Raw genomic sequence first — 26,922 nt, 5'->3', positions numbered from 1 at the left:
TAACGTGGTCAAGAAAGGAAGACGGAGTACCTGCTCCGCGCCCAAAGCAGCTAGCGCGATACCATTTGTGGATCTGACGTCGGAAGATGCGGTCTTGAGCCGCAGTTCAGCCGTCCAGCGGCCACGAGATGCAGGTATAGACGGCGAGTTGCGAGATGGTAGCGGTCCTGGTCGCTCCGTGTCGAATGCAGAAGTTAGAAGTGTTGTGTAGGATGGGAGAGGCGCAACGGCAGTGTTCCGGGTGGTGCAGCCCCACGCGGTGTGGGATGGTGCCGGCGTCGTGCAACCTCAGGATTGCTTCTTTGACAACGGAGGTGAATGGGCTGCCGGCTTTTCGGGGCGGCATATGTGAGCATGCAGTAAGCCTTCGGCGATCAGGAAGTTAATGTAATGGGGTTTTTGAAGAAGAAATCGTATAAAGACAAAGGGTATAGAACTATCCGAGTATCAAACGACGGCAACCACCAGAGCTATCCAACCTTCAACTACTAGCAACAACGGAGTTTCCAGACCCCTTTTGACCATGTGCGACCGCCTTGCTACCAAATGTATGAAGCTGAAGCAGCAGCTACCACAGCCGAGATGAAGGCGAGCAAGCTGCCGTCGGGTCGGGAGATTCCCGATGCAGCGCTTCTCCGGACCTCGTCACTCCTGGCTTCGCTCATCATCATCGTAGTCTGTCTCTCGACCCTCCCATTCTGCGCCAATGCCAGCATCTTATCTCGACTCGTCGCAAGGATGGTTGTGGAACGCGCACCAGGGCAAAAGACGACCTCGAAGCCGGCGCCAGAGGGGATGATGAAGGTAGAGAATTGGTCGTCGAATGCTGTTGCGGCTGTTAGTCATGTTCATTCTAATTGTTCAGTGTGACTGAACGTACCATAGCTGTAAGCATCCGGACAGACGGCCTTGACGTTCTTGGAGTACTCGCTCGGTTCGCATTTATTGGGTGAGTTGTATTCGCCTGTGCAGCAGTCCTTGGGCTGGTTGTTCTTCGCGCATGCGGAGAAGCAGGGGTTAAATTGTGGCCGTTGTATGTTGTCGTCAGGGTACGGATATACGCCGTCGCCAGGCTTCTCGGGAGGACTCTGCTGTAGATCCCATGGACACCATTTGGAGATCTTATTCTCGTCTACGTCCTGGTCGAAGGAGAGTGGATACGAGGTGTTCGTGCGGAGAAAGTCTGGGAATTCTGGGTACGGGTTGTAGCCTTGGGCAGCCAGGAGCCCGTCTGTGCCCTGGCATGATGGGTTGGTCAGGTTCGGAGGTATGTCGTCGAGCGTGACGTTGTCGAGCGGCTGGAGGACAATTGCCATGGGGACATTGTAGCCATCGACAAGCGAGATGTCGTAGTATGTGTTTCCGTCTCCGGCGTCCAACGTGAATTCGGCGAGCGAAACGGGTACGTCTCCCTGTGTCTGAGTCAGCGGGAGTCAGTTGGAAGGCGGCAAGGGTATGACATACTCCGACTTGACAGTTCAAGGCGCCATTACAGTCGCCGGATGTGCAAGCCTTTCCACGACCCGATGCAGCAGCAGTGCCATCGTCATTGAAGGTGCAGTTTGTTCTCCCCCAGACTCGACCCTGCCAGTCCTCTGATACAGTCTGATTCCTCGTTTCTCCAGGCTCAAGCTTAAAGCCGGTCTCGCCTGGACCTGTGCCGGACTGCGTTCCAATACCAGGCCAGATGGGTTCGGGACACTGGTTCGTCACCAGCAGGGGTGTGATGTCCAGCTTCCTTCGATTGGTCTTCCAGGGTGCCTTAAATGCCATGTGGTGATTAGGTCCCATGTGATGGATGGCGTCGGCCATAGGCAGCGCGCTCAGGCAGAGGAGGGTGCATAGTTGTGCGATAGAGAGGCGGTTTATAGACCGGGTATGATCCCTGTTGGACATAACAGCAGACATGATGGGCTGTGACTGCGCACGGCGCATGCGCAATCACAGGATAGGTCGTCGTGGTGAGGAATGGTTGCTAGATAAATGATGCGAGGGTGCAGATCTGCTGAGCTTCGTCGCAAAGGTATAGAGATGAGCGTAAGGTTGTGAGGATGCTGAGAATAAGGCTGGGAAAGGTGGTGAGGTTAAGGGCCGGGGCCCTGCACGGCAAGCAAGGCACATATCCAAGGATTGGCTGTTGTTGGCTGCAGTGAAGAAGTCGCGACTTGGTATCCGTCAGTGACGCAATGTCGTGTTCCTGCCCCTGGCAGACAAGGGTCCAGCAAGGCTGACGGACAGCCTCACAGCCTGTCATCGGCGTCCACGCCATGGCTTTCCAAACAACGGGCCGATGAGTTGGTGGCTTGCTTGATGGTTGCATTCTCTGAGATGAGCATCTGATAAGATGTCTAGGTCTCGGTCGTTGAGCGTTAGTCGACCTTGTAGATGTTCAGTCTTATCGATTAGTCTTGCTGCTGTCCTTTACAAAGAGATGCAAACGCGACCTAGGCACCCAGATAGTTTCGCAACAATGCAAGCTGCATCCGGGTTCTCATTGGTAGCCATGCAACGCGTGAAGCATGTGAAAGACGTGAAAGCGTCACCAAGGTGCACCGGATTATGTGTCGCACTAGATCCTGAGAAGGTCCTTCATGATGGCGATATCAATCGAGGTAAGACTTTACGTCGACCTAGAAATTATGGACTGATTGAAGTGTTGTGCATGCAAAATATGCGATGGAATTTTGTCATCCCCTGGGGCGTTAGGCGTCAGGCGTTGTCGACATGCAAACCACAACCGAAAGCATCCGGGCAGCGAAAGCATTCGGACAACGAAAGCGGACAACTAGAACACCAGTGATCCGACTATGGGCATGAGCAGAGCGCTACAAGAGACCGAGGCCAATCAGCGCATACTACGGCGAATACCAGGCGAGGGGAAATTGCATCTCCTATTCGCGGTCTGAGATTTCGTGGTGGCATCTCGGAGGTGGAAGCGCACGAATGCCGGTCTCGCCACCATTAGCTGCGGGTGGTGAGATCTGCGCATCTCTTGGCTCTCCTGACAATTGACTGATTGCTACATTACTCTCCGTACACTCCCGCGGTTGTATTGTTACTCTACCGCGCATCCTCCCACCCTATACGCTCCTTCTCTACATCGTGCTGTATTTTACTGCGCCGCAGCTTCTCTCCTCGGGCACCGAATTAGTGTCGCCACGCAACCGCAGCTATTCACCACACCGCCGAGACCAGTGTTTGAAGATACACCGCTGGACACATATAAACGTCCCTCGCCAGTCCCATTCCTACGTACCGCAAACGATCCACTCCCGAACATAGACTTGATGTCTACAACCACCACAATGCCCGGCCGCACCCTTCCGACGATTCCGACCGCCGAGGTGCGCGCGCACAACAACGAGAAGTCCTGCTATGTTACAATCGGCACCAAGGTCTACGATGTTACCGACTTCCTTGATGGCCATCCCGGTGGCCCCGAGTTCATCCTGGAATATGCGGGCAAAGACATCGAGGCAATTCTGAAGGACGAGATCTCGCACACCCATTCCGATTCCGCATACGAGATCCTCGAGGAGAACTTGGTGGGCTTCATGGTCCCAGAAAATCTTCTGAATGGCGTAGTAAAGAGCTCGAATCCTGCAGATATCGTGCCTCTGCCATCTTCCGAGGTTGGCAAGCTGGAGCTCAAGGGCATGGAACAGGACGGGAAACCACTGTACGAAGCAACCGGCATGTCATCTGCGGAGGATCTTTCAAAGCCGACGGATCCGAACCAGGACTACAAGCAGCACAAATTCTTGGACCTGAGCAAGCCGCTTCTGATGCAGGTCTGGAATGGTGGATTCAGCAAGGACTTTTACCTACAGCAAGTGCATCGCCCGCGCCACTACAAGGGAGGCGACTCCGCGCCGCTGTTCGGTAACTTCCTGGAGCCGCTCAGCAAGACGCCGTGGTGGGTCGTGCCATCGCTCTGGTGGCCCTGTGTCGCGTATGGAACAGCCGTTGCGTTTGGTGGACTATCCTCCGCGACGGAACTTGCTGGGTACTGGGTCTTTGGGCTGGGATTCTGGACCATCATCGAATACGTCCTGCACAGGGGCTTGTTCCATTTGGACGAGTAAGTACTCCTCATCCATATGGATCTGTCTGTACTAACATCAAGCAGCCATCTCCCGGATAACCGCGTCGCGATCACCCTCCACTTCTTGCTTCACGGTATTCACCACTACCTTCCCATGGACAGATACAGGCTCGTCATGCCACCTACACTCTTCGCTGTCTTGGCGGCACCGTTCTGGAAGTTCGCACACGCGATCATCTTCTGGAACTGGTATGCCGCTCTGGCTGCCTACTGTGGTGGTATCTTTGGCTACACCTGCTACGACATGACACATTACTTCCTGCACCACCAGAAGTATGTATACCCATAGATCACTATGAAGGACCTTGCTAACAAACTGAAGGCTACCTCCCTACTACCAGCAACTCAAGAAGTACCACCTTGCGCACCACTTCGCCGACTACCAAAACGGCTTCGGTGTCACCAGCCGCTTCTGGGACCGCATCTTCGGCACTGAGCTTGAGATGGGACCCTCCAAGGTCATCAAGTCGACTTAGATGGCGACGTACGAATAGACTTTTGCTATTAGACACCCACCTGTCACCACGTTGTCAAGACCGGCATTGAACAAGGCGTTCAGCGGGTCTGTAGGGCCATTTTGGGTCGATGCAGCTTTGATGTTTGTAAATAACTTTATGACTCACTACCTCAGATAATAGTAATGCCAACAATCACTTCACTTCTGTTCACCATTCTTCAGTCACTGCTCATTTCCCTGTTGCGGTCACGGCGGCAGTCACCTCCGCACGGACTTGTTGCCTATTAGTCACGCTGACCCTGCCAAGGCCCCTCCAACTTTTCAAGTTATCACGCCCAGGCCTGCCTCTCCACTTTCCACTCACCCACCCATTAACACGTCGTGCTGCACGAGCAAAGCTTCAATCAAGCACCCATTTGTCAAGTGCATCTCGGTCAAGAGGTCATTCGGCAAGCGCCAGCAGTATTATTTTCTACGTCCGTTCGATATCGCAATTGAAATCAATACTTGAGCCCCAGCTCGCCATCACAACAACACATCGCCCATTGCAGTGACATCGCGCATCACTTCCACCAGCTACGCTTATCGAGAGCTAGGAACCGCCACCGACGTCGCCATGTCTACCCAAGCCGCAGTCGAGGCCCTCCTCGAGGAGACCGCCCGCGAGGTCGAGATGAAGGACGCCGAGCGCAAGCGCACTGCCAGCAGCGAGGCGCGCGACACCGACAGCCGCCGCGACGACCGCCACTCAGATCGCCGTGACCGCCGTGATAGGAGCCGAGACCGTGGGGACCGTCATCGTGAGTCCAATGGAGATCGCCGTCGCAGCCGCGATAGAGACCACCGCCGAAGAGACGGAAGCCGTCCCCGTTCTAGCAAAGGTGCTGACACAGATGAAGACCGTGATAGGCTCCGCCGCAGCAGCTCGCGCGACCGCCGTGGAGGTCGTGGAGGCCGTGACCGCGGAGGCGACTTCTACAGCGGTAGCGGTCGTCCACGTTCCCGCTCCCCTCGCGACCGCGGCAACGATAGGTACCGTGAGAGGTCCCGCGACCGTCGCCGCAACGGTGGTGACGACCGCCGCAACAGCCGTCGCAACAACACCCCACCCAAGCCAGAAGTCACCGAGGACGACCGCGACAAGCGCACCATCTTCGTCCAGCAGATCTCCCAGCGTGCTGAGATGCGTCACTTGCGCAGCTTCTTCGAGCGTGTCGGCCCTGTTGTCGAAGCTCAGATCGTCAAGGACCGAGTTACCGGCCGTAGCAAAGGGTGAGTGCTCAATTCTCCGTTCCTCATACACACATGCTAACATACGTCCAGTGTCGGCTACGTTGAGTTCGAGGCCGAAGAGTCTGTCCCTCTTGCACTGGAGCTGACTGGCCAGAAACTGAAGGGCGTCCCCATCATTGCCCAGCTTACTGAAGCCGAGAAGAACCGTGCTGCTCGTCCTTCCGAGGGCGGTGCTGCACCCGGTGCCAACGGCGCCCCCTTCCACCGCCTCTACGTCGGCAATATCCACTTCAGCGTCACCGAGAAGGATCTCCAGGAGATCTTCGAGCCTTTTGGTGAGCTTGAGCAGGTCATCCTCCAGCGCGATGAGTTGAACCCTGGCCGCTCCAAGGGATATGGTTTCGTTCAGTAAGTCGTCTGTTTAGGTTCACTGCGACATCATTTACTAATACATCACAGGTTCGTTGACCCCTCGCACGCTAAGAATGCTCTCGCAGAGATGAACGGTTTCGAGCTCGCCGGCCGCCAGATCCGCGTTGGTCTCGGCAACGACAAGTTCACCCCCGAATCGACCGCGAACCTCCTCCGTACATTCACCCAGCAGGCTCAGTCCTACCAAGGCTCTGCCTTCAGCGGTGCTGGTGGTCGTGGTGCCTATGCTGGTGGTACTGGTGGTGTCTTCGACCGTACCCATAGCAAGGACGACCGTGGTGTTAGCGGCGCCTCTGCTCTTGACGACTCTGATGTCGCTGGAGTCAACTTCAAGACGTATGACCGCAGCAGGCTCATGGACGCTCTCGCTCGCCGCGACGTCCCCGGAGACTCCAGGCAGGGTGGTCAGGCTATGCCTGTACCCACTACTCGCAAGGCTCCCGCTCCAGCCCCCGCCGCTCCCATGGCTTCCAAGTGCGTCAAGATCGAGAACGTCTTTGACCCTGACGAGTAAGTCCTCGCATCTTCTCCGTGACATTCGCTAACACATCACCAGGGAACAGCGCAACTACGGTGACAACTGGAACAAAGAGCTCCAGCACGAGATCAAGTCCGAGTGCGACAAGAAGTACGGCAAGGTCGTTCACATTGCTGTTGACGCCAACAGCGATGGTGATGTCTTCGTGAAGTTCGACTCCGTCTCCGGTGGTGAGAAGGCTCTCCAAGGTCTCAACGGTCGTACTTTCAACCACCGCACCATCCGCGCTTCCTACGTCGTGGACAAGATCTACAACTCCCTCTGGGGTGCTGCTGCCAGCAGATTTTAACCGACCGGTACGTCACAACTGTCGTGGGGTGCTCGGTAGCCACTACTGCCGAGCATGCCCGATCACTCATGTGCACAGTATACCTTGATCGGTTCTTACGGTTTCTTTACGGCTCATTCTCTCGGTTTAATCTTACGGTTTCTACTCTCGGCACACTTTCACACCTCTGGTACGTACGCATGGCGTTGACGGTATGATACGACTCTCTTTCTTTCATCTGCTTGTTCTTCTTTTTGGCGTTGCTTTTCAGGCTATGCTGGCGAAGGTGTACAACGTGCAGTGCTTTGGATGGTGGAAGCTGCGTTGTCAAGATCAACATGAGGGATGAGCGAACGTTCAGAGGTATGATGGATGAAGGTCTTGGTGGATACTGAAAGGATATGGTCTCGGTGAATGACGGACATGATTGTTAGGCGGATGATGGGCGAGAGCTTGTATATGGCGTGGGACATGGCGGTGGAGGAGTGCTTACTTCGGTACGTTCCGTGAAAGGACTTCGGTCTTGTTCAGATCTTTCACTTGGTCTCAGGTCTCCTCACAGACGATTGCGCATGCATCAGCGGCACTTACCACGGAAGCGGAGGACTCATGGCTGCTAATAGCACATAGGACCAGCTCGTCACTTCCTGTCTTCCTGGATGACTTGTCTGCCAATAATCATGTGTTTAGATACTCTCTTGGATCCCTCGTTGCTCTGGCCTTTTGATGTGGAGAATTGAGGATGTGGGTTGGATTGATGAGGCTGTGGACGTGGTTTGACCCTTCTCCACTGCTGACCATGTTGTCGCCTGACGTCGTGACAGGTTTCGATTGTATCGTTTTATTGTGGCTAACTAGGACTCTCGAACCGCTGCACTCTCACATTCCTGGATATTGAAATCACATCGCGTCGACCATATGACGCATCGGAGTCGGTCAGAATCTGACGGCTTCCATGTTTTGCTCTTTCTAGGTCCGCTAGAATAAGTCCCATGTGTCGCGTCGATGCGCGTATATGACTTCACGCGGTTGCCTCGTTCCATGTGTTGTCCTCCTGGAGCATCGCATCGACAAGGCCGCCGAAAGTTGAGTCCTCTACCTAGGGCGACCGATATATCAGGTTTGCCGCAGTGGCTCGTCCGCATTCACCGGCTAGTGACAATTCCCAAGGTTTGGCCTCAGCGACGTATACTTCATAACAGCGCACTGTAGTGACTGCACAGCGTGGTCTGCACTAGGTGAGCAATTGATCGTAGATACCCGCTATCCTGCCTCACTCAATATCGCTCGCATGATTCTGCACTAACAGTGTCGACGTGCATGGTTTCCCGCTCCTGCTGATGCACGACGGCATGACAAAGCTGAACGGGGCGGCTAGACCACTCTAAATGGCGAACGTGGTCCAATCATCAAACGAAGGCGGTTATGCCTGATTCTACAGCTCCTCCGTGCATGCATTGCTTAGTAAAACTAAACTAGTCCTAGAAATTACGGTGGCCTTGCGGCTGTAAAATGCATGCCAACTTCGGCTCCAGTCCTGCAAACGACAGCTAGAGCTCCACTGGAAGCTACCACATCTACAATGCCGATCGAACCAGAACAGCCAGACACACCAACGGAAAGGTCGATACCTAGTCGAACCTCCGAAACCAGTACAGCTGTGCCTAGAGTCGACCGACCATGCACGCGATGTGCATCACTCAAGCTCAGCGTCAAGAGTTTCGTGATCAAAGACGATAGACCTGTTGAGATGCGCATGTCGCTTGAGTCCCTGCGGTCAGCTAACGAACGATTTCGTCTTGGGACCCTTGGAAGCATCAGAGAGCGAGCTGCAGCGTGCCCCCTATGCGATCTTGTAGTTAGTTCCATCGAAGAAGAGAGAGACGTCGTTGGCAACAATGCAGTATGTCATTTGACCTGGGAAATGGACGGACGCGCTCCGGGCGACACCAGGCGCCCGCAAAGAGGAAAACGGACCCGTCGACTGAGAGTCACATGGAGTGACCTATCACTCAAATCCTTCGACGCATACTTGGTATTAGCAGCACCAATGAAATATGCGAATTCCGATCTCGATTATCCCAAGCAATTGAACAGGGAGACGCTGTTCCTCGGCCGACGCTTCGGCGCAACGGAAAGCAAGAAGAATCTCATTCGCGAGTTCTTGCGACTCTGCGAAACAAATCACGACCGTCGCTGCACCCAGAAGATCGGTATCGAGAACCCTTTTCTTGAAACGCTGACGGAGCCGTACTTCGGCGTTATCGACATCGAAAACGACCGTCTTGTTCCCTTACCATATGGGGAGACGGAGGGCCATCTCCATTTCGAGCCATATGCGGCTGTGAGCTATGTTTGGGGAGACACTGGTGCGATGGACTATCGGACGAAGATTGAGAACATTCAGAATCGAAGGAAATCTGGTGGACTCGCAGCTACTATCCGAAAGCTACCGAAAGCTCTCGCACAGAGCATTCGCCTTGTTCATGACTTGGGGATCAGGTATGTTTGGATCGATGCATTGTGCATCGTCCAGGATAGTAGTCACTCGTGGAATCTCAACGCGCGAGCCATGCATCTCATATACGGCAACGCTACGCTGACGATCTGTGCCGCTGACGGCGATTCACAGACGGGTCTGCTAGCTCTAGACGACGACCAACGGCCGCAGCAACGAATCGGAGCTTATGCCGAGAGCGTGCATCTGATTCTGCATCAGCCACCGGAGATCAGCATCCAGACATCGAAGTGGAACAGTCGCGGTTGGACATTTCAAGAACGCATGCTTTCGAAGCGGTGCCTGATATTTACCGGCGGCCAAATATACTTTCAGTGTCGCTCTACGGGAATGTCGGAAGATATCTTTGCGGACCCGGAAGGCCGAGGGTGGTCGCTGGATTTGGTTCAAGCCCCTCTTCAGATGCTCACGGAGCTCAAGCAACGCAGCATGTGGTTTTATGCTCACTGCGTTCATCTCTACACGATGCGCGAGCTTTACGAACCGCTCGATATTCTGGCAGCTTTCAGTGGGATGTGTAAGCTGATGGAGGGTACTATGCAGGCCCCCTTTGCATTTGGGCTTCCGACATCGCACTTCGACCTCGCCCTTTTGTGGGAGCCACTCGACTTCCTAACTCTACTAGACTACGACAAGGTCTCGAAAGAACCAAAATACAAGGATCTCAAGTTCCCCAGTTGGTCGTGGTGCGGATGGAAAAGTAATGGCATTCAATACAAAGCCCAGATGGTCGATGGTTGCCTCTCTGATGTTCACGCTTGGCTGCAAGAACACACATGGATTGATTGGCATATTAGAGATGGCCACGGAAAACTGCGTCGTCTCTGGGACAGAGATTTTTCCCTCACTGATCGTAGTATTGACGACAAATGGAAAGGGTACCCCGCATTCGAACGAACTGAAGAGCAACCCGTTTACGAGTCTGGTAGTGAAGATATCAGCGATATCAACGACACTTACAGTGCGATCGAGATTCATAAAGACGGACCTAGTCACGATGAAACTACTACCTTTGCCCGTCAGATGAGTAACACGCTTGGCAAGAAAATATCGAAGCCCATACGATATACTAGTAAAGTAATCTTCGACGATGTACCCAGCCGTGATACACATGATGGTTACGGTCGGCGGTACCGAAGTTTACTACCGGATGGATCCCAGCTACCCCTAGTAGAATATGCGTTCAATCTAACGCTACCTGAAGATCCATACCACGTCAGGACATCAGCACCCAGACGGCCTACGGACGGCTTGAAAGAGTTTCCCGATCAGCCGTTCTTACAGCTCCGCACCTGGAGAACCTCATTCCACATCGTGCGCTCAACCGAGTCCGACATGAAGGACGACGACGTCGGAGCAACAAGAGCGCGATGCCACATCGCAGACCGGCGCGGCGATAAATGCGGGTCCATCGTTGTCAGCAAGGAATGGCTTGAGAAGTATGAGGCCACGGGTCAGACCATGTTCGAGTTCATCGCCATCTCAGTTGCCAAATCGTTCAGCCAGCAAGAGTTCCCCGTCTGGACATACTATCTACCCAAGGAGAGAGTGGAGTCTGAATGGGATCTCTTTTTCGTGCTCCTGGTGGAGCCGTTTCCTGAGGAAGGCATCTATCGGCGTGTGGCGCTTGGCAAGGTGTTTCAAGCGGCGTTTGCTCAATCTCCCGATGAGTGGAAAGAGATCATATTAGGGTAGCCAATGTTCTCGTGCATGACTCTCTATCGCTTCCTCATCTTCGATAGATCGCGTGCATGTTTATTGAAACCTTTCGTTTCGATGACGTTGTATCGAATGGCGAACACGCGCTAGACCTTTGCAGGGTATATAGATAGCTGAACGAATAACTGTTCGATTCACTCTTTTTGCACATCGACGCTTTTGTGGGAGGCTATATATTATCCAATGCAGTGTGTTAAGTGCTCATACCATGCGCACAGTGACAGGCCGGGTTCGGAAACACAAAAGTGTCCTCGGAAGTGCGCCAACACCGACTCTTTCAAACACGACTCCTTCCCTCCGGCTTACTGGTGTGACCACCAAGACGTGATACATTTGCTTAGGACAAGTTTCCACATCTCGACCGACTACCACACACTCAAGTGTTTGTGCGTCAACAATGTCAGTTCTATCGAACTTCACCCAGCCCATCTCGGCACTACCTGCTGCGCTTCGTACATCGCAAGCTCCATCATCCCTCAGTTCGATCTTACACTGCTGTAAGCGTCTTGTGGTAGCCTGTAGTTCTCCATCTGCCAATTGGATGTCAGAATTCCACTCAACTTCGCAGCATTCAGCTTTGGGATATTCGATTCGCCCACTGACTGCCATCCATGACCACGAAGGTACCTGTCGGTCTGATGAAAATTGGATTCGCTGCATCCTTGCAGTGTCAGCTCGGTGCCAGAGGAGACTTCTGTGCAGATAGTCATCGAAAACGCCATGCGAAGCCCTCATCTTGAACGTCTCAGCTAGTCGATCTACCAAACCGGAAATTGCGACAGGCCTATCTGTGGGATTGGTGATGCCGAGCTGCGAATATCTTTCGAATAGGTCCTGGAATAATCGGATCTTGTCGCGTCTTCGACGATGCATGAGAGATGCTGGAAACTTCGGATCAGCTAGGAAAAGCGCTTTCGAGCTGGAAGTGCGTCAGTATCTGAACCTCCTGTAGATAATTTTACACCATTGCAACTCACTTGCGCATTCGAGTCAGCGTTTCGCAGCGCACCCCTCCACCACATTCCCAATATGTCTGGTTGGCCGTGAAGTGAATAGTCCGTCGAGACAGTGCTCGCTCCTGTAAGACCCAGGCTCGCTGATTCAAGACGCCTTTCTCGACATCGCTATGATAATCGTCAATGATGCTGCTGATTACCACGGTTCCATGTGTGCTTGTGTGAACCTTGGCAAATTGAGAGTCTGGGTCTCGCAATCTTGGTCGCTCCAAGAAACCCTGGGTAGCATCTCGAGCAGACGTCGCGGCGATCGTTACATATGCATTGCCGAAGATGTTGCCCATTCGCCCCGACTCCTTTCTCCAATCTTCGAGATCATCGTCATACTGAACTATGCATAGTGAGTCGATCCATAGGTATCTTTTGCCGAGCTCACGCGTCACCGTGATAGCATCTTGAAAGGTTCTTGGAAGTGTGTCAATGTCCAGACCCTGGGTGCATCTGAGCGTAAAGTTCCCAGAAGACGTGCAGAAAGACCTCTTCTGTTCTTGCGATAACGTACCCCAGCAATGTGACAGAGCGACGTACTCCCCTCGCTCACCTACTCTGGACACATGAAGTCGCAGCTGGTTGTCACTGACATCGAGAACTCTGGTAGGCAGTCGGGAGGTCCTTTTGGGGTAGCATTCAAAGATTTTGTGGTCTTGATCGCACACTCGCATCCACTCTCGAAAGAGTCCAAAACGGCTATCGTTATCGAGCAACATTGGGAATCCAATCTGCGTACCCGAAATGGCAGCTGTGGTCGCTATGTGGATTGATCAGCCCCTGCAAGATCACGAATGAAAAGTGACCAACCTGGCGCGGCGCATAATCTGTACGGCGACTGAACAATGCGTTTGAGAATTCCGGCTGGATCATCTGCGTTCAGCTTCGGCTGCAATAGACTATAGCAAAGCGCACACAAACTCATTATCCCATTATCATCACAAACCCCCGTTGATGTTTTCAGACAAATGCTAGTACAGCGTGTACAGAGGGGTAAAGTAGGTGCCATCTGGCACATGTGTTGAATCTGCGTGTGAAACAATGCCGCGAAAACATTATCAACAGGATAGGTCCACACGTCTTCCATCTTCCAGAGCTGGAGGAGATGGAGTTTGAACTCTTCTCCCTTGCCGTCAAGTTCCGTTTTCAAACGTAGCACGCGAGGACGTAGAACATCCCGAAGAACAGATTTAGGCAATTCGCCCCCCCTTTGCTTCGTGAGCCTCATAATCTTTTTACGAAGATTGGTTGTACCCGGGATTTTAAGTTTGAAATATTGTTCTTCCCATAATTCGATCTCCTGAAACTCTGGGGTATAGATGCTATCGTCATGGTCGGTAGTGTTGGTAGGTGAATCGGAGAGCTTATTCTCAAGCAGTCGCGCATTCTGTCGCTTGACCGTCGTGCTTTTGGCGATATCTTTATTGCGCTTCTTGGGCCGAAGTACGCGTCGTTGAGTGTCTGGCTGTCGCGCCGTCGTCTGACGGCCCATTTTGTTGTTGTCTCCAAGGGCGCGATGAGACCTCTTTTCGTTCTGGAGCGTATGGATCGGAACTTGAATGGCTGGAGTGTTATATGTCGGTAGACAACAGAGTGCAAAAAAGTGGATGGATAATACGACGCGCAAAAGCGTTTTACGTTCGCGGGCGAACGAGCCAGACAAGCAAGTTATGAGGAGGCGCAGCTGCTGCGGAGGGCCACGCTAACGCTGTGTCACCGCCACGATGCTGTCATAGTCTGTACTACTCACTCGACACACCGGTTAGAAGATGCAAGTCCGCGCAAAGTCGCTCAAACCTATCCACGACCGCGCGTTTTACGACTTGAGGTACTTTGTTTAGCGTTGCATACACAAAGTACTGCAATATCAGACAATGAGTCTCGAACAAGAGAAGGCAATGTAGCCTTGCAGCATGCGTCGTAAGCGGGAGTGTGGCTGCCTCCCCCGTATGATGGGGCTATGTTCCCGAGGTTGTCTTTCGGGACGAATCAGCCGCACCAGTCAAACTTGTCGCAAGATCGTGCAGCAACAAAATTTGCATGTGAGGTCTTAGGAAAGGTAGTCAAGTGCTGTAGTATAATGTGCGTAGTGTAGGCGTAGTGTGGGCCTAGTGTACTCATCTCATCCCGTCGTAGTGCCGACGACACCAACATGTCCTAGGTGGACCGAAGCTGCAACACCCATAGACCGTCGCGCTTCCAGTCTCTCGCTATCTGAACTGTTATACACTCGATCTACTGCTTCCTTCGACCACGGCACTGCAGGAACTTCATTCGCTCGTGCGATGAGGTTGGCTTAAGGCACACTGCCAATATATACGTTGAAATGACCCATTCTTTCACATACGACCATAGGATCATAAAAATTAGGCTTCCCGTCCGCTCAGCCATATACAAGCATGATACCGGCAGATTAGTAGTTAGGTGGGTGACTACTAGCGAATCCCCGCTGTTGTATGTTTTTGCCGCCTCTTTTTGCCCTTCTTTTTGCCCCATGTCCGGGGCGGGCAGGTGGGCCGACGGCGAGAACAAGTTTAACCAGGTTGGAACAACAGAAGACATGACCCCGTCTACAATCTTGACACCTCTTCCATAAGACGATCAATTGCGCTGTCTTGAGCAATCGCAATTTTTGCGTCCAAAAGCTGCTCGGCTAAGTTGTCCATCTCTGCATCTTCATCGGGCGTGACTTTGTTCTGCTCCTCCACCTCTATCTGTTCGCGCTCAATTCTTATTTCCCAAACGCCTGCCATCGTGTCTCTTTTCTGTCCCAAAGCCTTGAACCCTTCAAGATACTTAATGCGGAAAATACCTGCTTTATCTTCTGCTTCACATACCCTACCTCCCTTCCCTACGGCTTTCAGCACAGTTTCGTACGTCCAAAGCTGCACATTTGTCTCTACGTCGTCCGTCAGTCTCCGTGCACCCGAGGCTCTCTTCCGCTCTTCGATATATCGCGGGTATTGGCTGCGTATGCGGTCTTCAATGCACGCGGGGCAGATGAAAGGATGCTGATGCAGGTTTTCTTGTCGCTTGAGCCAGGCTAAGGGGAGTTGGGGTTTGGTGGTGTAGATACAGCGCGTACAGTTTGTTGAGCATGGCGACTTTGGGGCCGGGAAGCACACCGGTGTGGAAGGCGACGAAGGCGGCTTGATGACGTGTTCGCAGTCGAGAGTGTGGAGAGGGGTGGACGGGTCGTCGCAGTGGTTTTGAGGCGGCGGCTTGGTGAGCGCCATGGTGGAGTGCGGTATGGATTGCTTGGATAAGTTGCGGGCGGGAAGAATTTGGGGTTGGGTGTGAGTGAAATGGTAGGCTGCAGTGATGGGATTGTGAAGACATGATGTGGACGGACTTATGGTAGAGGGGTCAAAGTGCAAATGAGATTACAGCTATTTAAGGGTGTTGTTGTATTTTCAGCATACAATGACCACCTTCATTGAAGGTGCAGTGTATCCGCTACCGTCGTATCCACCCTGACTACCGGAGCCCCAAGTCCCTCTTTCTTACCAGGCAGAGCTCCTTCCAGCCATCGCTTGTGCTTTACATCCTTCCAACCCACAATCCTAAACACCATCTCCCTCCCCATTGTCCGCTTCGCTTTTACATACATCCCCGTGCTTACTTCCTGGAGCAAATGGCCACTTTTCCGTACCGTGCCTACATCTTCACAGCGCACATTGAACACAACGCGCTCGATTGAGTGCCGTTCTGGGAGACTACGGAATGCGTCGCGCCAGCTTTGGATGAAGGGAGTCATCAATGGGCCGTAGGTGTCACCGTCGTTTAGAAGACCATCGGAGGAGACGAGCGGAGATATCCCGATGTGCAGCGCTTTGATTGCAGTGACGGGAAGTGAGAGGCAGTCGTCGGCGGACTTGCGTGAAGACTGTGGCTGCAGGATGCGGATGTCGGCGTCTGATGTGGCTAGTTTGCTGCCTAGGACTGAGAGGGTCTCGGGATCGTTGATGGTGACGACTACATGTGGTGTGTTGCCAGGCATGGTTTCTTCGTAGATATCTGGACATTCTGACGATGCGGTGAGAGTGTCGGGGTGCTCGGTGTCTGTTGTCAGTTCTAGAGAGACTGGCATCGCGAAACGTGGATTGTTCTGTGGATTGTCAAAGAAGAAGGGTTCGCAGAGGAGTGAATGTCGATGTTGATGTTAAGGCTTTTGACGTTTTCGCCTCCGCAATGCTGACCTTTTAGGCAACCATTTGGGCAGCCAATGGGCATGGCGGTCTTTCATGCTGCTAGATAGACTTCATTGTTCTCTCTGGCTCTTCAAGCCATTGGTCTCTGGTGCCGATACACCCGAATATTGCCGGGATAATACAAAGTTACGCGCGCGTTCACTTCCCGCGATTAGTCATCTTGTAGAGCGCAAGTTCGCTACGTCGCAGAGCAAGCAAGCACAACCAGCAATCAATGTGGAAGCAGAGGTAGCAAGCTGACGTCATCCCTCAATCACTCGTCAGTCGCGCCTACCCCAGCTTCATAATACCTCCGCCAAATCTTGTGTAGTACAACTATATACCACAACACCATGTGAACATCACATCACCACGTCGTCCGAAGACGCTATAACACCCTCAACATTCGCTGCGTACGCGATGCGCAATCTGAGATCATGGTCGAGGTGAAGACTGCGCGGTTGCTATTGTGCGCGGCCTGCCCTTCACTAATTACGGCCGCGTGAGTATGGCCATTTCAAGAACTCACACCCAACTCACCCTCACTTCTTGGCGGTGAATCCTGAGTATTCAATCCTATTGTCGCGAGACCAACTCTTCTCTTTCGACTCACTGGACCTCGCCTGACCTACAGTCCAAGCTACCGACCACCCACCTACCGCGCAATCCAAATCGCGCTTGCCGCCTACATCACCTTGTATCCCAAAGTGTTCTCTTCGTTAGCACTCATGTCGTCGTCTGTCGCCAGACAAGTCGGCAACATGCTCGCGACTCGGTGGTCGCTCCCAGGACAAGCAGCCACGCCGTCGCCATCCACCAAGCAAAAGACCGACTCCAAGCAGAAGGTCGACGCCATACACGAGAAAGTCACCTACCCACGCGTCTTAGGATCACGGGACGCGGACTCATGCAACAACGCATCCATGTCCTACGAGCACCTCCTCGCATGCGGCCACCTCATCACCACACCCACGCCCGACGAGCGATGCGCACCCAATTGCTACTGTGTCGAGCACAGAGCGCACAAGATCAACGGAGATGAGAAGAAGAAGGCGAAGATGCTGCTGTTCTACTGCGACGCGTGCGTAGAGGAGGAGAACGAGAAGCTCGTGGCTAGTACTTTGACGTCAGCAGCGGCAGGTATGTTCACTTGCTGATAGTAACGCTCACGACAATGCTGACCGCTTGACAGAGAACCTGCGTCGCACCCTACGAGAAAAGGACGCCACCAAGCGCGAGAAGCTGACCAAGTTTCGCAAATGCTATATCGCACTCAAGATCACATCCGTGCCTTGCCACACCGACGGCGCACTACGCAAGGGTTATACGCCGCGCAAAGAGCATCATCCATTCGATATTTCGATCCCTCGAGTAGGCGACAACTTCTTCGAAGACATCCTGGTGAACCCGGTGAAGGAATCGAAGGCGCCTAGCAACACTATCGCGACCGCGCCGAGAGAAGCAAACCACCCCGTCGTCGGCAGTAGCCCAGCCAACCTCGGCGAAGCCGGTGCAAACTACCTGCGATATACGGCAGCGCAATCTGCAGCACCCAAGGCCCTCAAAGCCAAGCCGAGCGCCTCCAACGCTAAAAAGACCGCGTCACTGTCTGCTCCCCGCAAGGCCGCTGCAGCATCACCAGTAGTACCGAGCTCCGCTGTCGCGCAGAAGATATCTCCAAAGGAGTCACGCAAGAGGCCCATCGTCATCGACGATGATGAGGACTACGTGGACGCGCCGGAGAAAGAAACAGAGGTTGTCAAGAGGACCAGGAAACGACAAAAGGCCACTTCGTTGCCGTTGCCACTGCCAGGTACTCCGAAGAGGAAGCCAGGGCGCCCTAAGGGAAGTGGGCGCAAGAAGGTGTGAGGCCTTGACGGATACAGGTGGTGCGAAATCGTGAGGATGTGGAGGTGATGACGAGGTTGGAGATTACATGGACGGGGTGGATGCTGCTATGCGATGCCTGGATAGTGTCGTATTTGCCAGGCTGGTATTCTGGTATGGGTACATATTGAATGGAACATGTCGTTGATGATGCTTCTGATGGAAGATGTGTTGAAGATGATGATGGATGGCCATGGTGTGCGATGTTGCTTTCACCCCACTTGGCCTGCTGACTAATCTACATTCTGCCATCTCGCCACTCTTGTCTTCAACGTACCAAATGCACGATTGAAGTGTACAACATATTTTATTTTGACACTTATTAACGCGAGTTGAAATATCTATCTGCATGCTCTACTACATCCAATTCCAACCCATCAAACACGAACCTCCTCACGTCGCCCTCTCGTCCTTTTTCTCATACAACAAACACTCACAATACGCTAGATAGATACAGTCCAGACAGTACACAGCATACAACGCCTGAGACCAAGATTACCGCGATCTCTATGTTCGACATCTCGTCTACGCTGTGAATTCTGATATCCCGCCGCCTATCCTCTCTTTGTGAAGGGAGACCGCGTTCTAGATCAATTGTAGTGCGCTTTTGCTGGTCGTATGTGTTAGGGCAGATGATTGGGTCGGACATGGCGTTGGTGTCGGTTGTTGTTTCGCGAGCAACTGTCGAATGGTTGGTTGATTTTGCTGTTGCGTACTGTTATATGGCGCTCGTGATCTTATGGGTGACATAGTGATATGGTGAATAAGCGAGACAAGTACATGGAGGAGCCGGGCGCTGATCAGTGAATGTGCAATGCACTTTTTCACTGAAATATTTTGTGAATGATGGGCATGTCGTTCTGCGAGCGACTTGTGTAGTATTTGATCGGATGGATTTGGGAAACACGCCGCTCCCGCCCCATATCGCAATCTCCAGTCCCCTCACCCACCAACCACTCACAACACACCAGTACCATACAATATAGACAAAGCAAAACACACACCGCTTACAACCAGAAGTACCGTAATGGTCATGTTCACCCATTCGCCCTGCCTGTACATCCCAGTATACCGACGTTTGCGTCCATCATTTCCGTGCGGGGAGCGACCGCGTTCCAGATCTGAAGGCATACTGCGCTCTTGTTGGACGTGCGGATTCCCAGGGTTGGGGGTTATGAATAAGCCGGCGAGGAGGTGGTTAGCGGCTAAGGAGTCGTGGGTAGCTGCTGAGGGGGAGGTTGAAGGAGGGGTGGAGGTGTTGTTGGAGGGGGTAAGTGTTGAGGGGGTTGATAGATTGGTCCTAGAGGTACTGTTGTCTGGGGTTCGTAGGATTATGGGTGGCATCGCTGTTACTGTGGGTCTGAGTGTAGTGAATCTGAGTGAGGTAAGTGTAAGAATAGTCCCGGCGCTTTATAAGTGAATGTGCAATAGGTTTGTTTGCTGCCTCGGTGGATGGATGGAAGAAATGTGGTTCTGTGAGTGCCTTCAAGACTGCACGATCGAAATTGCCTGTGTGTTCTACAATACTTCGTTTCCTGGAGACGAGTCAAAAGCCTTGCGTGCCATTGCGTTACTAGCTATGGAAATGGCTCCACTGGCTCTAGTGGTCATTTCTCGCGATCCCCCGCGTTCCCCGACGGACATCAGCAGAGTTGTGGAACTGACGATATGCTTCCATAAATGGCTGCATGGCTCTCACCATGAATCATTCCTCAGCGCCAGCATCTTCGATGTCGTCCACATATTGTCGAGTCGCAGCGGCGAAGGCCCCCTAAGCAGCAGATACCACTTTAGATCTTTTGACGGAACGTAGGGGATGTTTTCCAAAGCCGACGAGTCGCGGACGTACTGACAATATTCCCGGACAGTCGCTGCAGCCTCCATCGCACTACCGACGACCCAGACCTTGTCAAACCCACCTATAATCGTATTTGCAACGACGATAAGACCGCCCACTTCGAGTGACAGGAGGCGATTCTCCAAGGTTTCTGTGAAGACATCCAATGAATTCTCAAGAAAGACAACATTCTCTAACCGAAGTCTGATTGATAGTCGAAGTAACTTCTGGACTGCGATCCGGTTCAATTTCACATTGACGAGACTCAACGTGTCGAGACTGGAAGTCCAGATCGGACAAAGAAGCTGGGACCATCCCGACACTAGCCCTATCTGAGGCGTGGACATGTGGAGCGCGTTGTTCTCTGCGAGCGATCTTCCTGAAAAGATCAGGTGTCGTAGGTTCGGACAACGCAAGGTATTGGGCATAATGAAAGTGTCGTTGGCCAGTCTCATCTTCAACGAGTCGCTGCTATACGCATTAGACTTGTCGCCACTGTCAAATATGTATTACAGTGTAGTGAGATGAGAGAGTACCATGTCTCCGGTCGGAAAACCGACGAAGCCAAGTGTGTTGAAGTTGATGGAGGCTTTCCAAAGTCGCTGGCCTTGGCGGTGATCTATGTGTCTAAGCAACGCGTAGAAGATGTTCATGGAGTGTCTGCTTTGAGATTTCGCGCAGGTGTACCGTAGCGGATAATTTTGAGCGAGGCTGAATGAAGGGAGAACAATGTTGCCTGTATTAATTCCGTACAGCTCTTGATAGGGGGCCTGATCCGTGAGACGCAAGTTGTTAGTCTCCCTGAGTGGTGTATGCTTCGTGTACGCTCTATCCACGGAAAGTGGAAGCATGCTGCGGGTTGGCCGATAGCAAACTGTTTCCAAGTTGATGAACTTGTCCATCCAACCTACGCTGTTATCTTCCAACCATGTAGACTAAAGATAGGGATCCGTCATCCGGTTGTGTTGACAAGGGCGGTGGAACTCGCGGTCACGATAGCTTAGGCCTGCCCTCTCGAATTCTGCAACCTCCAGTCGTCGTGGCGCCGCATCTTTGTTCACTATAGCCCTTACGAGTTTCGCTCGAGCAGGATCGTCAGCAATGCCTTTGAGTATGGCGATGCTCTTTAGATCTGGCGCAAAGCACACAGTGCGATAGAGATACTTCTTAAACCCCGGTTTGTTGCATCCTTTACAGGTCAAGAGGAAGCTCAGCACGTCGTTGTAGCTTTCGTTGTTGTTGCAAACAACATGGTCCAGTACAACGTCGAGAACCTCGTTGGGGAGTGAGAACTGGCTGCGCAATGGCGCTGCCGGCGAGCAACCTTCGTCATGAATTCGTACGATATGCGGCTGAACATTGAGACGACCTTCTTCGTCAGTCAGCGTGATTGACCATGGCGCCAACAGGTTCATATTAGCGATGAGACGATTGCGCTTTTGGATACCAGATCAGCGTCAGCAACTGACACACACATATTTATACATATATCTCGGTCTCGCGAAGGGCGCGTGAACCACATCGGGTGGTCGGACGGCATCACGTGTTGCTGAAGCGTTGTTGCAGCCCTTGTGAGCATTGACAAACGACGAGAAAGAATCAGTAGCGGAGGCCAAAGGTTTGTCGCTCTTCTCGGTGTTCTGGCATACTCTAAGGAACAAATCCTGGTCTCTTGGGTATGATGTATGCATACTCCGCACGCGTAGCGGCATGGGTGTAGCCCGAATGTGGGGCCTCTCACAACTGTTAAAGTACGCCCGGAGCGCGTATCTGCAGCTCCGTCTGCTCGGCACACGTAGGCCATGAGCATAACACCGTATCACAATACTTGACGGTTGGTTGATTACCTGGACATCTTGGGGAGTGTCGCAAAAGAGCCAGTCGTTTGCGCGACCAATCTCATACGCACGATGGCAACGGAGTCGACGAGCAGAATCGAATTTGAGCTTCGCGGTGCAAGATTCTCTGATCTTTCTTCATTAGCGACAGTATGGACAGCGGCATTCTTCAACGATGAGATCATCGGCGAGCTCATGCATCCACACCGCAAGCAGTATCCGGACGACGTGTACTGGTTCTTGCTGCGCGGTATCCGAGAACGGTTCTGGGATTGGCGACATCGATTCCTGGTTGTGACAGACGATGAGAAGGTCGTTGGTGCCGCAGATTGGAGGAGGCTAGGAAAAGGCGGAGAAGACATGGTTTTGGGACGAACAGATCCACGTATGTCCATCAAAGTATTCCGCATAGCCTATGAGCGCGCAGCTGGCCCTATCTGACCTCTCTGTTCGCAGGTAATCTCATCGCGTCGGTCGTGAAGACATACCACTCCATGTCTCTAGCGCTCTTCCCCAATCGCGCGGCTGATCCTACGCGCACATCCTTCCTCGACACCGCTGTCGCGAGCTCGGAGAAGTACTGGAGTGGCCATCGCACTGAATGCTGGGACTTGCATGTGTGTGGTGTACACCCAGACTACCAAGGCAAAGGTATTGGAAAGCTGTTAGCCACGTGGGGTGTACGCGAAGCGCAGAAGGAGGGTGACGAAGTTGTGGCGAGTGTCTTGTGTGGAGAGAAGAATAGAGGATTCTATGCGAAGGCTGGCATGGGTGTCCAGGTTTCGGAATCGAAGGGCGATGGAGGCGGCATCGCGTTGTTCACGAGATAGATCGCGCGGGCGACGCGTGTCAGCCAATGAGCATTGCCGGAGTTGTGCCGGCGGCATCGCGTCTCCCTCCGATGACGCGTCTGCGACTACCATCTTCCTCCCCATCACGTAGCGCTTTCTATCATCACATTCATCTCTTGCCCATCGTCAATCGTCCCTTGTGAATCGATGAGATAGCACGCAGCACCGCAATGGAGATGAGAAGGAATGACCGAAAATGCCGAACGCGCGGACCGAGCGTGACTGCCTGGCAGCAACACATAGCTGCTGCTACCCGCCGTATTGGATGACTTTCAAACAATGAACCCTTCTCCTTCATCAATCACTCTTATCCCAGGATACGCAATATGAGTTCCGCTATTACATTCGCTGCGGGTGTCGTACTCCACGCTACTGTCTTCGCAAGGCATCGCGAATGGGACCGCCATGCAGCCAACATCCTCATCTCATCATGCGTCCTCTTCGCAGCTACAGTCGTAGCAGTTGCTGTTATTCGGAATGTTTCCTGGGTCTCTTCTTTCGCTTGCGTGGGCGATGTGACCACGTCCTTCGTCAGCGGCCTTCTCAGTTCTATGATAGTGTATCGACGATGGCTACACCCTCTCAGATCCTTTCCAGGGCCTATAACTGCACGGAACACTAGCCTATGGATCATCAAGCAAAACGTCCCTGATCTCGACTTATATGTCAAGATGCGCAGCTTGCATGATCGATATGGCGACTTTGTGCGAATAAGTAGGTTTGGAGAGCATTTAGACGAGTGCGTCGTTGACCTGGTCTAGGGCCACGCGAGATCTCGATCTGCCATCCTGATGCGATAGCGGACGTACATGGACCGAGGAGCAAGATCCTGAAAGGCGAATTCTACGATCAGACCCATCCATTTCATAGCCTCCAATTCATCCGCGATCCGAACCTCCATAAGGAACAGCGTCGGTACTGGGACAGAGCTTTCCATAGACCAGGTCAGTGATCTCCGCTTTCGTTTGCTGCCAAGCAACCAAGGTCGAGCATACATCTCCTTCTGTCACTTCTAGTTCCGCACGATCAACGTCACCAGCTAGCACGATGGGATGTTAGACCACCACAGCTAACAGCTGTAGCACTGCTGGGATATGTGCCACGACTTATACGACACTATCGAATCACTGCCAGTATACTTACGAGTCATGCGGCATCACGAAAGCCGATCGACGCCAGCGGTGCCTTTTTAGACCTATTCTTTGATGTCATATCGGACTTGACGTTTGGTCAGTCCTTCGATATACAGACCACGAAGCAGCGAAGTCCGATCATGGCAGAGTTCCTCAGCAAGCAGAAAGTACTTGGCTTCGCCTTGCTGAACATGCCTCTGCTCCACCTCGCTAAGAATCTGCACACATCCACAAGGAAGCAGAAGCCCTGGGAACGTTGGTATGATGAAGCATTGAAGGCCCGCAGTAAGGTAAGTCAGCCAAGCTCTGACCAACTTTCGATCTTGATGCTCATATGCGAAGAAAACTGTTTCGACTTCGGACATATACACATACCTGCCGCAATCTGAGCTCCTCAACGGCAACGCTCTCAGAGAGGCCAAGTTGGCTATCGTTGCTGGCGCTGATACAAACGCTATTACGATGTCGAACATTTGCTATCTACTGTGCCGCCATCCTGGGTACCAGGCGAAGCTCCACTATGAGTTGTCAGCCTTACATTCTCTTTTCCCCGACGACCATAATCTGACGAACAAACCTTGCTTGGCTGGCATCATCAATGAAGCATTGAGATTGCATCCGCCCGTCCCCTCCGGTCTTCAGCGTGTAACACCCGCAGAGGGCGCAGTCATCGCCGGCCGACACATACCGGGCCATATGAATGTCACAACGCCGACGTACGCACTACATCGAGGTAGTGATCTCTCTCTCTCTTGTTGCAGCTTGAGCTGACCTTTCAGATGCACGCGCGTTCGTTCGACCAAACGAGTTCATTCCCGAACGCTGGTACTCGCGCCCCGACCTTGTCCTTCGCGGAGACGCATTCGTTCCATTTGGCTACGGCGTGTACAACTGTGCGGGTAAGCCCTTAGCTATGTTACAATTACGTATGGTGCTTGCCATGATCTCCCGACGGTTCACTATGGCATTTGCTCCTGGCCAGGAAGCTCTATGCCAGTACTTCATCGATCATCAAGCCGACTGCTTCACGCTCAACCTTGAGCCGCTTCCTTTGCTGTTCGAACGAAGAGGCGTGTGAGTAATACCAAGGTGGATCTTGTATCGCGATGTGGCTGGCACATGACCGCATGCTACACTGGCGAAGATGGAATATTGCTACTGCAGTTTGCCGATAGGTTCAAAACATCCTCCCTCAACCTCCGTAGTTGTAGGTATTCACATGGATTCTTATGAGCTCTCAGGACTGGAAGTGAAATGCCGCATGAGTGGTGAGAGAAAGCTGTCACCCAAATGACCCTGAAGTCAGCAGTTGTGCTCCCCTATGGTTCGCTTCCAACCCACACCCCGTTCGCTACCACTGAATCACAACACCCCCCCTATTCCTTCCACTCTCACTTCTGTCCGACTCGCCGACACTATGGGCTTCATGAAGCAAGGCAGCCAACGTCCCCTCGGCAGGCGCCGCACTCTGCACGACTTGCGAAGGGCAGCGCGCAGCCCAAAGCAACCTGAGGATTCCGACCAGACCTTAGTGCAAGCAACAGATGCGCCGCAGGCTCAAGATAACACGTCACGACTGAAGAAACGCGCAAGCACCTTCGGCATCAAAAATGCGCTCACCAAACTCCGCATCATCAAAAGCAGCCCAGCCCCCACGCAACCAATCTGGACCCAGTATGAGCTTGTCAAACGCATAGGCTCCGGTGGAAACGGCCTCGTAGATCTCTGCTTCGACACATCCGCCGGCATCCTCGTCGCAGTAAAGACTCTAACCCTCCCAAATCCCGCCGCCCCTCTAGCAGAAGCAACGATTCTGCAAAACCTAGGCCGCCACGGCAACATCGTCAGATACTACAACAGTGTCCTAAGTCCACCGCATCCTAATCGTCTACAACTAATTTTCGAATACTGTCCCAGAGGCGATCTACTGGATTACCTGGATACCTTGGATGGCCCCATCCCCGAACTATTCCTTTGGCATGTGTTCAAGCATGTCGCTTGTGGTCTCACTTTCCTGCACAGCCGCGGCATCGTACATGGCGATATCAAACCCGCCAATATCCTCCTCACCGCGGCGCGAGAAGGCGAGCGTTTCTCGCTACCCAAGATCGCAGACTTCGGCGCTGCGTCCTGTAACCCCTTGCCAGAAATCCCACGGGGCCACATCGGTACACCGTCCTTCCAACCCCCCGAAGCCGATCTTCGCCACGGCCCAGAATCCGATATGTGGTCCTTGGGAAGCATGATGCACGAACTGGTACTGGGTCGTGTACCCATGCAGAAAGTGCGGGAGCTGGAGACCGATGCCGAGACTTGGTTTGGGGGGAGTGGACGGGAGATACCGGATGGTGTTGTTGCGCGTGATCTCTATAAGGAGTTTTGTTACTACCAAGCTGGCCACGTTGTTGAACGCACGCGCATCGATTGTCCATCGGAGTATACGACGAAAGTATACAGTACCCTGCTGAATCACTTCATGATGCGCGCGCTTGAACTCGACTGGGGGAAACGCATCACGGCTAGCCAACTGTGGGACCTGTTGCCTAAGCTCGAAGCTATTGTGCAGGATCTGCATATACTGGGCAAGCCTGATCTGCTCGATAGCCTCGAGGAACGAGAGGACATGAATGGCCGAGAGGCCGTATGCGTCACCGACTCTCAGATGCTGCGACAACTGTTCGAGAGATTGGCACGGTGTGCGGATTGGGCGAGTCATCAGGAGATGCGGAGGAGAGGGATGCAGTTGTTGTTTGTTATGGAGGAAGAGGATCATTTTGCGGTTTTTAGGGCGCTGAGGGATGTGAGGGGCTTTTGGGGGATGGAGTGGTGATGTGGGGTGGACGGTAGGGGGGGGGGGGGGGGGGGGGGGGGGGGTGTGGGGGGGGTTGTAAACGGGAGTGTGTGAACTAAGA

General features: G+C 52.9%; 10 protein-coding genes across 10 annotated transcripts; 7 read left to right on the top strand and 3 right to left on the bottom strand.

Annotated features, from left to right (window-relative positions):
* Window positions 1-539: 539 nt before the first annotated feature.
* J4E79_007610 (uncharacterized protein) lies at window positions 540-1,908 on the bottom strand (the record flags this gene model as incomplete). The annotated part of the gene is made up of 3 exons (XM_049356474.1): window positions 540-826; window positions 881-1,412; window positions 1,465-1,908. The coding sequence occupies 3 exons, from the start codon at window positions 1,906-1,908 to the stop codon at window positions 540-542; spliced, it is 1,263 nt and encodes a 420-aa protein (XP_049208821.1).
* A 1,397-nt stretch (window positions 1,909-3,305) lies between these two features.
* Window positions 3,306-4,581, top strand: J4E79_007609 (uncharacterized protein; the record flags this gene model as incomplete). The annotated part of the gene is made up of 3 exons (XM_049356473.1): window positions 3,306-4,081; window positions 4,130-4,378; window positions 4,428-4,581. The coding sequence occupies 3 exons, from the start codon at window positions 3,306-3,308 to the stop codon at window positions 4,579-4,581; spliced, it is 1,179 nt and encodes a 392-aa protein (XP_049208820.1).
* Window positions 4,582-5,178: 597 nt separating this feature from the next.
* On the top strand, window positions 5,179-7,054 carry J4E79_007608 (uncharacterized protein; the record flags this gene model as incomplete). The annotated part of the gene is made up of 4 exons (XM_049356472.1): window positions 5,179-5,834; window positions 5,886-6,203; window positions 6,255-6,737; window positions 6,784-7,054. The coding sequence occupies 4 exons, from the start codon at window positions 5,179-5,181 to the stop codon at window positions 7,052-7,054; spliced, it is 1,728 nt and encodes a 575-aa protein (XP_049208819.1).
* A 2,029-nt stretch (window positions 7,055-9,083) lies between these two features.
* J4E79_007607 (uncharacterized protein) lies at window positions 9,084-11,246 on the top strand (the record flags this gene model as incomplete). Its single annotated transcript, XM_049356471.1, has 1 exon — window positions 9,084-11,246. The coding sequence occupies one exon, from the start codon at window positions 9,084-9,086 to the stop codon at window positions 11,244-11,246; it is 2,163 nt and encodes a 720-aa protein (XP_049208818.1).
* A 3,598-nt stretch (window positions 11,247-14,844) lies between these two features.
* Window positions 14,845-15,510, bottom strand: J4E79_007606 (uncharacterized protein; the record flags this gene model as incomplete). Its single annotated transcript, XM_049356470.1, has 3 exons — window positions 14,845-14,988; window positions 15,112-15,317; window positions 15,360-15,510. The coding sequence occupies 3 exons, from the start codon at window positions 15,508-15,510 to the stop codon at window positions 14,845-14,847; spliced, it is 501 nt and encodes a 166-aa protein (XP_049208817.1).
* Window positions 15,511-15,707: 197 nt separating this feature from the next.
* J4E79_007605 (uncharacterized protein) lies at window positions 15,708-16,364 on the bottom strand (the record flags this gene model as incomplete). The annotated part of the gene is made up of 1 exon (XM_049356469.1): window positions 15,708-16,364. One exon carries the CDS (start codon window positions 16,362-16,364, stop codon window positions 15,708-15,710), a length of 657 nt encoding a protein of 218 aa, XP_049208816.1.
* An 861-nt stretch (window positions 16,365-17,225) lies between these two features.
* Window positions 17,226-18,333, top strand: J4E79_007604 (uncharacterized protein; the record flags this gene model as incomplete). The annotated part of the gene is made up of 2 exons (XM_049356468.1): window positions 17,226-17,604; window positions 17,657-18,333. 2 exons carry the CDS (start codon window positions 17,226-17,228, stop codon window positions 18,331-18,333), a joined length of 1,056 nt encoding a protein of 351 aa, XP_049208815.1.
* A 3,765-nt stretch (window positions 18,334-22,098) lies between these two features.
* J4E79_007603 (uncharacterized protein) lies at window positions 22,099-22,856 on the top strand (the record flags this gene model as incomplete). Its single annotated transcript, XM_049356467.1, has 2 exons — window positions 22,099-22,411; window positions 22,483-22,856. The coding sequence occupies 2 exons, from the start codon at window positions 22,099-22,101 to the stop codon at window positions 22,854-22,856; spliced, it is 687 nt and encodes a 228-aa protein (XP_049208814.1).
* Window positions 22,857-24,150: 1,294 nt separating this feature from the next.
* On the top strand, window positions 24,151-25,088 carry J4E79_007602 (uncharacterized protein; the record flags this gene model as incomplete). The annotated part of the gene is made up of 3 exons (XM_049356466.1): window positions 24,151-24,300; window positions 24,353-24,743; window positions 24,790-25,088. The coding sequence occupies 3 exons, from the start codon at window positions 24,151-24,153 to the stop codon at window positions 25,086-25,088; spliced, it is 840 nt and encodes a 279-aa protein (XP_049208813.1).
* Window positions 25,089-25,427: 339 nt separating this feature from the next.
* Window positions 25,428-26,840, top strand: J4E79_007601 (uncharacterized protein; the record flags this gene model as incomplete). Its single annotated transcript, XM_049356465.1, has 1 exon — window positions 25,428-26,840. One exon carries the CDS (start codon window positions 25,428-25,430, stop codon window positions 26,838-26,840), a length of 1,413 nt encoding a protein of 470 aa, XP_049208812.1.
* Between the last annotated feature and the right edge of the window lie 82 nt (window positions 26,841-26,922).

This window comes from Alternaria viburni, assembly GCF_023758015.1.
Source record: "Alternaria viburni strain BMP 2772 chromosome Unknown scaffold_17, whole genome shotgun sequence".
Lineage (NCBI taxonomy): Eukaryota > Fungi > Ascomycota > Dothideomycetes > Pleosporales > Pleosporaceae > Alternaria > Alternaria viburni.
This window is presented reverse-complemented; position numbering and strand designations above follow the sequence as displayed.